General features: G+C 43.3%; 1 protein-coding gene across 1 annotated transcript in view; it reads left to right on the top strand.

Moving 5' to 3' along the window:
• Nucleotides 1–11704, top strand: part of B4galt6 (beta-1,4-galactosyltransferase 6) — a 73875-nt gene that overhangs the window by 34854 nt on the left and 27317 nt on the right. The window contains exon 4 of the mRNA XM_008828840.3: nt 8159–8283. Within this exon, the coding sequence (XP_008827062.1) occupies nt 8159–8283 (125 nt within the window). The remainder of the gene's footprint in view (nt 1–8158; nt 8284–11704) is intronic.

Below are 11704 nucleotides of genomic sequence, written 5' to 3'. Positions count from 1 at the left end.
ATATATGGAAGTTTAAGGAGGAAAAATATTCCAACTTTGGTGGAAAATGAAGGTTTCTATTAGCTCTGTTCTTTTTTTTCTTTTAAAGTCCTAACGAGTTTATTGGGCTTGCTAACAGAGCATGGGGTGGAGGTTTATTTACAGAAGAGTGGGCGACCACCCCCCCCCATTTATGGCTGCACTGGAAAGTCCACACTCAAATAAATATAGATCCCATGACTTCCTGACAGTTGTACAAAATGGTGAGAGAGGTGTCTTATGGCATTCCTGGCTTATATATCTTTAGCCCCTCCCCCACATGCGACTAAGGTCGACTGATTGGGTGGGAGGGTAACTGACTCCCCCATCAACTCCTTGATTTGTCGGCATAGTGGTCAGAGGACCCTTCCAGGTAACACTTCACCCCTTCCTCTGGCTCTTACATTCTTTCCTCCAAATTCTTCCATGCTTTGGAGGGGGTGATAGGTGTGGGATAACTTCCTCCCATTGTGGCAAGGCACTGAACTTTTGGGCCTCTGCCATCATCTGTTTTCTACGGGCTGTTGGCCCATTTCAGTGGGATTCTATCTACTATAAAAAAACAAACAGCAAGAACAAGAACATCTAAACAGTGGCTGCTATAATAACTTAACCTATGGGCATAAACACAAATGCTTGGATGGTCCTTTAGCAGGTGCATCACATACATCTAACAAAACAATTTCAGTGGCTTCCCCACTGGGGCCTATATCCTCCTGGTCTGGTCTACAGTACCAGATGTGTGTTCCACCCCTAGGAGCGGGCATTATATCCAACCAAAAATTTGCTGGTTGTATATACACTAGGCGTGCCACTATTGCACTGGCAGGATCATCTTGTTTGGCATGTTGATAGTGCAGCACATGGGGTCCATCGTTGAGCAGAATTATAGGGGACAGTTCTCCTCCAGCCATCTGTATAGTGCCTTCTGGTACCATGAAAGCCACCCATCCAGTAGTAGGGAGTTTCCAGCTTAGCCGAGGCTTGATTTCTCCCTCTCCCAAGCTCACATCATGAAGTGTCTTCAGCAATAGGGTTCGTACATCCACTTCTGGTGTACAACCAGCATTATTGGCAATGGCCTTTATTGTTTTGGGGACCTCTAGGGCACGTCTGTCCAACAGCTCATGGGGTGTGGCGACCCACCTCTGGTACTGGGATTTTCATTTAACAACCATATGTCTTCTGGAAGGACTTTCTTCCATCCCCATAGAGTTCCTTCTGTGCTTAAAGCTTTTTTTTTTTTTTTGAGTATTTGTTATTCTAAGAAATACATATATTTATATAGTCTAAGAAAAAATACATAGTGGTTTCATAAATGGGAGTGGCTTAGAGTTTTTAAAAATGTTTATATTCATTCAAGAATTTCATACATATAGCGGCCAGCCTGGTCTACATAGTAAGTTCCAGGACAGCTGGGGCCACAGGGAGATCCTGCTTCAAAAAGACAAAAAAAAAAAAAAAACAAAACCCTAACAAAACTGCAATTCCTTTTGTGCCAACTTAATACAATAATGCTCACAACATCCCTGTTCAAAACACCAGGTATTTAAGCAATAGTAGAGTGAACTGTGATTCAGCACCAACAGCTGAATATTATTATACACACCAACATAATATTACACACACCAACATAATATTACACACACCAACAGAATAGTACACACACCAACATAATATTACACACACCAACAGAACAGTACACACACCAACAGAACAGTACACACACCAACAGAACAGTACACACACCAACAGAACAGTACACACACCAACAGAACAGTACACACACCAACAGAACAGTACACACACCAACAGAACAGTACACACACCAACAGAACAGTACACACACCAACAGAACAGTACACACACCAACAGAACAGTACACACACCAACAGAACAGTACACACACCAACAGAACAGTACACACAAAAAAAAAAAAAAAAAAAAAAAAATGAATTTCATACATACAGTGTATCTTGATCACATTAAGATCCCCCCTTTACTACCCCTCCCCTACTTTATATTTTCTATTGTTATTTGTCTCCACCCCCCACCAAAGACCTATTGAGTCTAATCTGTGTTTCCTAAGAGTTATAATTTTAACAGAAAAAAAAATCCTGAATTATGTGGTGAGATGCTGAATCATGTGGTGAGATGTTGTAGCTCATGCCACGGTGAACCTGTTCCCTGGATCCCTCACAGACGCTTGGCCTCTTGAAGTCCAGCTTCCCAAGAGGGGGGACACTGTTTGCAAATTCAGTGCAAGACTGCAGTGAGTGCTTCTGTGTAAACAGTGCAACTGTGCTGTTCTCATTTGTAACAGCAGTTGGGCACATGGGCGTGGCTGCCAGACTGACAGGTGACTTGCCTTGGGCAGGATTCCCCACTTCCCCTTTGCCCTCCAGGATATTGGTAACCCATCCCACTGCAGGCTCTTACTCTGGCCCCACCTTCTGATAATTTGTATTTATCATTTTCATAAATGACATTACTTGTATTATATATAGTATTTATGTTTGTGGATTAATTCCACTTCTGGATAAGGTAAGTGGATTTCAGTGAAAAAAAATATATTTCAGTACATAGTCACACACACACAAACTATATATATATATATATAGTTTGTGTGTGTGTGTGTGTGTGTATGTGTGTGCGTGTGTGTGTGTGTTTGACCTTTAAATTTCTAATGGGAGGAAGCATTTGCTGGCAGTGGAGGATGCAGGACTTGCACAGGCAGGTGAAGATGCAAGTCCTCCATGGAGCTCTGTGCGTTCTCCCTCAGTGGTCCTTGACGTCTCTGCTGAGCTGAACTCAAGGGCTGGCAGTCCTGGCTGGCAGCTTAGTCTGCAAGTAACAAGGATGTGTGTGCACTCTTGGCTCCTTCACAGCAGGTGGCTATGAGGAACAGCTGAAGGTGACAGCTGTTATGTAGGAGGCGGAAGCAGCTTTCCTTGGGGAGCAGAGCACCCCTTTCCCACAGTACAGAAAGCACCACTGGGTCCTTTACTGAGCTCCTTCTGTAACATGCCCCTGTCTTTCTCCTTCCTAAGCACCTGATCTTCTCCCTGACATCATGCATTTCACCCTGTACGTCGTGGGCATTCTCTCTCGTCACACTATGTTCCTAGTGGTGGCTGTGAATTTCACATTTCAGTGAGTGGAAAGTCCAAACAAGCAGAGTGGAGAAAACTTTCTTACCTGCAGCAGATCAGAGGCTCTGGGGTCATGGCCAAGGCAGTGTGCCCTGGAACAACAAAGCATGGAAATTTTATTTAGGGGCTAGACATGTTCATAGAGGGTGGTGCCATTTCTAAGCTCAGTTAAGAAGCACATTTTTGAGCATGCTTAGTTTAAGGGGATCATTTAAAAGACAACATAGTGGAAGCATTTAGTCATGCTTGGTTCAAAGTCAGAGAGCAGCAGGAATGCAAAGATAAAGTGATGGACAAAAATGCCTCAGGTCCAATCAATGAAGTTTTAGCCAAAAATAATGTCCCTGAGGGTGCCTGTGGTGTCTGCGCTGGGACCACCATGCCTTAGAGGCCTGGTTTCCTTCCCCCAGGGTAGTAAGTGCTGCTGTGTAATTGGAATGGCAGCTTCATGTCACCTGGTCACCTCTGGCCTTCACCCGGCATGGAGTGATTCCAGAGCAAAGAGCAGTCAGCACATAGGGCCGTGGGGGGTTGTGTGGGGATGGCAGTCAGAGGGATGGTGAAGGTAGGGTGTCTTAGGAAGCCCTCTCACATGGGCAGGTGGAAAGACAAAGGCCTGACTTAATTTGGGGGTGCATAGGCATTGGGGATGGAAATTACACTGCAAAGCATGTTGGGAAGAAGTCTTGAGGAGTAAGCCAGAGTAAAGAAAGGCGTGGCGTTTGGATTAACACCTGTGGTAGTGCTAACTTCAGTTACTTACAGGGGCTGCCGTTGTTACTTAGCCTGATCACTGTCACTTGAGCAGTCATGCTTACTTTAAATGCATCAGATTTATTTGTGTGGATTTTATTTGATTGCAGTGCTAGATTGTTTCGCCAGCCTTTTGTTTTTGTCATAGTAATTTATACTTACTGTTGACTGATTATTCGTACATTTGACTTACCTTTCTCTCCAAGTTCACAGTTTTTGTTCCTTTAGGTCAATTTAACCTTTCTAAGTTTAGCTAATTTGTATATTTTGTCATACCAAATGGTGATGGGTATTTGGTTATGACGAACCATAAAGTCATTGGGAGAACAGGCCGGCATTAGAAGATGGCAGTTTTTTCCTAGCTCACCCTGGGAAGCGTAAACATTCGCATCTAAAAATACTTCTTAGCATATGTGAGTGCTGCGTGCAGCCTCTGACAGTCCTCTTAATCAGATGAAGAGGAGGGAGGGGAGGCCCTGTGCAGACCTGGTAGTGTGCTGACTAAAGGAGGAAAGGGCGCTCTGGGTAGGAACCCAGTGTTTCCTGTGTGAAATTGTAGCTGCAAGAGGCCCAGAAGACTCAGAAACTTCAAGTCTTGACGTTGACTTCTTCTGTTGGTTCATATTTCATGAGGAGGGTAGAGGGAAGACTTTGCAGGTGATTTTGGAGCAATTTATCCCTATTTGGACTTTATCAGGTGTCAGGGTAGTTAACTGCTAAGAGATGACCTGTGGTTCCATCCTCCCAGCCTTTGTAGGGATACAGGGCAGCATGGCCTTAAGGAAAGTCAGTGATCTTGTGACTGCTTTAAAATGGGGAGGGAGAGCCTCCTGTATTCACTTCAGTTTTAACTATATTAAGAGAGATCTAGGTTTATTTTCATTTTAGAGGTACGGCTGGAAGAGCTGTTGGTAAAAACCCAGCAGAATGTGTGTTACTTTGGAGAGTGAGTGCCTGTTAGACCAAGGACATCTTGGAAATCTATGACTTTTCAGTTTTGTATACCAAGGGGCCTGCAGCATGGTAGGCACTCAGAAGAAATGTGTCAGGTTGTGTCTGCAAATTTCCTCTTAGGAAATGTTGGGGGAGGGGCCTGGAGAGATGGCTCTGTGATTAAGAGCGTGTACTGCTCTTCTAGAGGACTTGAGCTCAGTTCCCAGCACCCATGCAGATGACTCACAACAGAAGGATCTAATGCCTGTGGCCTCCATGGGCTCATGCTCTCCCTCTGCCTCATACACATAATTAAAAATTTTCATAAAAAAGGAAAAAAGAAGTGTCAGGGAGCCAGACATGGTGATGCATGTTTGTAATCCTAGCACTCAGCAGGTAAAGTAGGAGGAGAATAGAGAGTTCAAGGCCAGAGCAGCACCTGGTGGGGCAGGTCTGTAATCCAAGTTCCTTGGGAGCTAAGACAGAAAGATTCTAAGTTCAAGACCAGCCTGGTGAACTTGGCAAGACTCTGTCTCACAATTAAAAGACGTAGAGGGTGAGAGGGTAGGGCTGAGGATACAGCTCATAGGTAGAGCACTCACCTAGCATGTGTGATGCCCTAAGACTGCCATTACTGCAAGAACCAACCAACCCACTTGTGGGCATTAAAGGCTAGCCTGGGCTATTATATAATAAGACCCTGACTCTCAAACAAACAACAAACAAGCCAGTGACTGGGAGTTTAGCTAGTAATAGTGTCATGTGTAATAGTGTAAATGTGCAGGGAAATGCAGTCCAGCAGTTCATGTTGCCAGAAGCCCGAGACATTCCCTTCACCCATAGAGACCTCTTCTCAGACATAGCTGGATTGTTGACTAAACTACAGAAGAGAATTTCAGGATGAGCCAGTATAAAGCACTAGCTTAGTGAGTTTATTAAGTATTGAGATAGAGAAAGAACTAGAAAGAGGAGAAATCACCACAGAGACACAGAGTGTCTCCAGAGGAGAGGCCCACTTAGGTTTCTTTACAATGGCTGTATATAGTGTAATAGCATGAGAGGCACAGAGGAAGGGCCACATAGTGATGGTTGAACAAGGAGTCCTTTATGAATGGCTGGCAGTCAGAAAGGGGGCCAACACCCAGAAGAACTCTCCACCCTGGGAGAAGCAGGGCAGGGTTTATAAAGCTTAAAAGCACATTTACATCATGAGAGGCACAAAGCCAATAACCATAGTTACATCAGATCACCATAGCTGTAGCAGACCAAGGGCAGGTCACTTTATAGAAAGGCTTTTAGTTAACAGAAAGTTTCGGCTAGGAAAAACAAGTTTCTCAGAATTGCAGAAACAATGGGCTCCGTGGAGATGCAGGTATAACTGGTAGGTAGGATGAGCTACCTGGACGGTCTATCTGGCTCCTTGTAAGTGTCCCAGTGCTGTAGAAACAATGTACTCCCTGAAGCTATAGGTTGTAGTCTTCAGGGCTGTCTGGCTGCAGTGGGAATGGCTGGGCAAAAACACAGGTTAAAGCAAAAGTCAGCTAGAACTAAGTGGAGTGTGTTTTGCCATTTCATTATGACTCTGGGCTTTGTAAGTTATGTTGTTGGAAGGATGTAATTTACAACAAGGTTTAAAAATTAAAGTCAGAAAGATAAAAATACTATAGAAGCTGGTTTGCTTATCTGTCTTAAAGAACTGGATTTTTGTAATAAAATTGCAAGGCAGTTTTCTGAGGTGCACTGTGTATATGTGAGATGAGAGAGTAGCACTAATACAGTTCAGCTCAAGTCCACAAACATCCTGACCCCAAGTAAGCATCATTTGTTGTTTTCAGCATTCTTGTTTGAGAGGTCTTTAGGAAAAGAAGCACTATCTCTGGAGGCAATTTTTATTTTATCAGTAACATTGAATTTTCTTGACTCTTAGCTATAGGAAATGCAAAATAGCTCTCAGGGTAAGAGCCTTGTTCCCTTCCCTTCCCAGGTACCCTACTTTTTTTCTTATATTTCTATCCTACCTCAGTAGGACTATACATGGTTACCCTGTGTGGGGCCCTGGATTCAATTCCTAGCGGAATTGCTAGGGGAAGGTGACAGTGTGTGTGTGGGGGGGGGCGCAGTAAGTAACAGTGGTAGTAGCTAATATTCTCGCATGTATCTGCCTGTCCTGTCCTTGGTCCTTCCCTCTGGGGACAGGTGACTGTCCTCCCTCTGTGGGGGATTGATTTCAAGATCCTTGCTTTCCACAGTCTATGGATGCCCAAGTACATAAAATGGTGTCATATTTGCATAGAACTATGCACTGCCCCCTCAAGCCTTCAGTCGTCTCCAGCTTAGTTAGAATACCTAACACAGAGCAGGTGCTATATAGGTCATTGTACAGGGAATAATGACAGAAAAACATCTCTACACAACATTCTTTTTTCTCCCAAATATTTTTAATCTGAGGTCTGTTGAATCAGTGGCTGGTTCTGAGTTTTGAGTCTGAGGGAGACAATCATTGTGGGAGACAGGCATTGTTACCTTCTGTAGAAGGGGAAGCTGAGACAGAGCAATGTTAAATAATGACTCCAGTAGGTGCTAGGACTCAGCTCCCTGCTAACTGCTCACGCAACTCTTTATACTGTGACTTTGTCTCCCCTATGTTCAAAGAGTTAAAGTGAAGATGGCTTAGTCTGTAGAATGTTTCTCAGACATGAGGACCCGAGTTCAGATTCCCTAAACCCATATAACAAGCCAGGCATGACAGCATGTGCCTGTAACCCCAGCAATGGCAAGGTAGGAGGTAGAGACAGATCCCTGTAGGCTTTCGGGTCTGCTAAACTGACCTACTTGGGAAAGTTCTAGGCCAATGAGAGAGTTTGTCTTAAACAGTGGAAGATGTCTGAGGATTCAGACTTGAAGGTGTCCTTTGACCTCCATATGCACATCATGTGTGTGGAATCCACACATGCACACACACGTGAACATGCATCCCCAAATAGTTTAAAAATATTTAAGTAATTGTTAAATTGTAAGAATGTTAGTACGGCATGCAACATTTTCTAAAAGATAGCAAATGTCACTCAAAGGCAAAATGTTAAAGAACCCCATTTTCTTCAGCCAGTATTCAAGTGTGGTAGGAGGCCTTATGAAGATCACTGAAGGGGAAGGAGGCGCTGTTACATAATCACGTGGCAGTAGCAGCAACAAACCAGATTGTCCTGTAACCAAGTTACCATCACCCTGCTGATTGATGTTTGACCTTCATGCAGCTTAGGCAAAAAGCAGTAAAACCGTTCTTCCTATGTTTTGACTTGCAGGAGGATTCCTAAGTGTCAACGTGAGTGAAGTCAGTTTTGCTGAAGTTCATCGGCTCTTCTCCAAGGACTTAGAGATTGAGCCAGGAGGCCACTGGAGGCCCAAAGATTGTAAACCCAGATGGAAGGTGAGACCGTTTGCCACAAGCAACATGATCACCACTAAGCGTCTGGGGAGAAAAATGTGCTTGCTTTAAAATATAGTACAAAATATTTTTAAGTCTTGATACAACGAAGGCATCAAAGTGTATGTATTTAAAGCAAAGCGTGGTGGCGCATGCCTTTCATGCCAGCACTCGGGAGGCAGAGGCAGGAGGATCTCTGAGTTCGAGGCTAGCCTGATCTACGTAGTGAGTTCCAGGCCAGCTGGGGCTGCAGGGATACCCTGTCTCAAAACAAACAAAAATATATGTATTTAATGCATAGATATTTCAGTCTCAGTGTGGTTGGTGCTGTTATTTTGAAGACTGTGCAGCTTGTACACATACAGGGCATGTGTGCAGGGTCTTGGAGCTGCTGGTAAGAAAAATGTGACTTGAGTTAACTTGGAAGATGCATTTCTTTCTGGTGCTGTGCTGTTTAAGAAGAGGCAGTGAGACCTCTGGCCCTTGCAGGTGTCCCTAATGACCGCAGCACCCACATACAGCTGCTGCAAAGCCCCACCAGTTTCTGGAACTGAGAAGTCACCAGGAGAAGCCTGATATCCTGCATTTTAGCTTGTTCTAGCACTGGGCTGGCCTGCTCTTTCTCATTCATTAACTAAAGAGGCTGTTTAGAAGTCATAGCTGGATGGAAAAGGAGGACTTTGGGCTCTTCATTTGGTTTTTCAGAAGGCAGAGCACAGGCTCTTGATGTATCAGAGAATTCTGTATCAGAATTCTATTTAATGTTTTGTTTGAAAAACTGTAAGGGAGTGCACTGTTCAGCCTTTTGTCCACTTAGAGAAGAAAAGAAAAAACAGTGGTTGGAACAGATACTCTCAGTGCAACAAAACTGATCATAAATCCCAGAATCATGGGTGTAATGGTAAGTAATATGTTTGAGTCTAACATGGATAGCACTGGGTAACTGAAATGACTGAATTGAAAACTGCACGTGATTAAATCAGGTGTATTCTTAAAAATTATGACATAACTTTAATCTGGTGACAGTTCTTTTTAAAAGTGTTAGTATTCTAATATTTATGTGTTAGTTTCAAAAATGACATTAGGCTCATGAATGAAGTCCTCTGACAGCATTGACCTTGAACCCCTTCTGTTCAGAGATGCCTATGATTTCTCCCAAGCATGACATAATGTTTTGTGTGAGGTCAGCAGTAAGCACAATTTGGTTGAGTGTATTGGCTTTATGAGTCCAATGCATGCCTTTTTGGTCCTATTACAAGTGATCAAATAAATGTCCACTTTTTTCATGGCCTCAAACCAGTTACAAAGCTGCTTAAATTGATTTCAGTACAAATTTTAGCCCAGTATTCTATTTTATAATTGCATTATGCTGTTTCCCAGATCAGAGCCATTTAATAAGTGAATATTTTCATATTTCTTAATTGAATCTCCTCACATGTATATCCATATGAAGTATCCATATGTTTAAAGTCTACTTTAGGAAAAGTCCTAGGCAAATAAATTATTTTCATTACCTGAGTCATAAGTGTGTATGTTGAATACTAAAAGAAGAAATCACATAGCCACCGAGGCTATGGGCTGGCCTAGAGGCTGGTGCTGGGGCCTATAGAGGGCATGCAGCGTCTCTGTCATGCTAGTGAAGTCGTTTGGGGTCGGAAAACATACTCCTGTCTTTTTGCTGTGGTTTGTGTGGATAGGTCTTAGGTTTTGGTTGTGGGTTTTTTTTTTTGTTGTTTTTTTTTTTTTTTTTTTTTTTTGTTTTTTTTTTTTTTTGTTTTTTTTTTTTTTTGTTTTTTTTTTTTTTTGTTTTTTTTTTTTTTTGTCTTTTTGAGACAGGGTCTCCCTGTAGCCCCAGGCTGGCCTGGAACTCACTCAACCTGGACCAGGTTGGCTTCGAGATCACAGAGATCCACCTGTCTCTGCCTCCCAGTGCTGGGATTAAAGGTGTGTATGACCACACCTGGTTTGGGTCTTAAATTTTTATAGCATGTTTTCTTCCCGTTTCCTGGGACCTATAGCTAGGAAAAAAAAACCTGTTTCTAATTAGAGCTACTGTAAACTCATATGACTGAGCAACAGAATGGAAAGCAGTTTCTGTGAACAAACTCATTTAGCCATCAAAAAAATAAGCTCATTTTATTTAGGTGCTATGTGATAATGTTTTGTTTGGCTGTTAGCAAACCTTGTTGAGGTAGAGTTTGTAGTTTTAAGCCAGGGACTAAACTTGGAGATCCTTCAGAGGTGACTTCTACTTGCTATATTTAATTAAATAATTTCTCCCGAGCTCCTCTCTGCCTGAGTGTATTCTGATAATATACTAGAGTATTATTCAGAGAAGGAAAGAAGCAATTACTAGATTTATGTTAAAATCACCTCTCCACTTGAAACTTATTATTTAGAGCCCTCATTGTATATCTTTCTTTTTCTTTGTTTGAGACAGTCTCGTTGTGTAGCACTGGCTTGTCGGGAACTTGTTATATAGACTAGGCTGTCCTCATACTTACCACACTTACAGAGATCCTATAAGTTTGGCCTGCCTCTGCCTCCTGAGTGCTGGGATTAAAGATGTGCACCACCACACTGGGCCTGTTTTTTGTTTTTTTTAAATAAACAAGTTAGTTGATGACTGGTCCCTCTGTACTGCTCTCTCTCAACACCAGAGGTCCTAGCACTTCATGGGTTTTCAGGTAGGGTTCAGCTGAGGTCTAGAACAACTGGCCCAACACCTGCAGACAGCAGCTTGCTGTTACTGTCCTATGTAGAGGGCCAGAGTTCCCCTTCTCATCCAAGGTCTCTTAACAATGGGTCTTAGCCACTTGTTTCAGCCTGTGTAAGATGTTAGGTGAAAATGCAGATTCTTGAACTGAGTTATCCGATATTATGACACCAGCAGAAGGAATGAGAACTTGCAGTTAAAAATATCACTCTGAACCTCGTTCCTTTAGGCACTGGAAATAAGGAAAAGGAGGAAGACACACTGAAAACACCCCAGGAGATTGAGAGTTCAGTAGTTTCCCCTGGCTTCACTCTCATTTGGGGGCAGCAGCTCTTCGGGCTTTGACGTACCCAAACTGAAAGGAGTGTTGTTGTTCACGGCCATGCAGTTGGCTTGAAAGGGCTCAGCTACTTCTGGGGAAATCTCTGTGGTAGACATCTTCCTGATCGTCTTCACAGTTTGTCTAGGAGAAAACAAGCGAGGAAAAGTATACATTCAGTAAGATTGGTGCATTTGATGTGGAGGCAACTGAATGGGAGAATTCTGCTTGAACAAGAGGTGGTAAGGAAGGATTTGGGAAGATAAAGTGTTGCTTTCAGAAGGTGATGGCCAGATGTTCTCCATCCCACACCCCCACCTCTCCATCGCCCCCCCCCCCCCCCCCCTGCGCATCCACCGAGCGGGGTGTCGACAGCAGGGCAGTGCAGA

Source organism: Nannospalax galili, unplaced genomic scaffold, assembly GCF_000622305.1.
Source record: "Nannospalax galili isolate Female #2095 unplaced genomic scaffold, S.galili_v1.0 scaffold252, whole genome shotgun sequence".
In the NCBI taxonomy this organism is placed as follows: domain Eukaryota; kingdom Metazoa; phylum Chordata; class Mammalia; order Rodentia; family Spalacidae; genus Nannospalax; species Nannospalax galili.
This window is presented reverse-complemented; position numbering and strand designations above follow the sequence as displayed.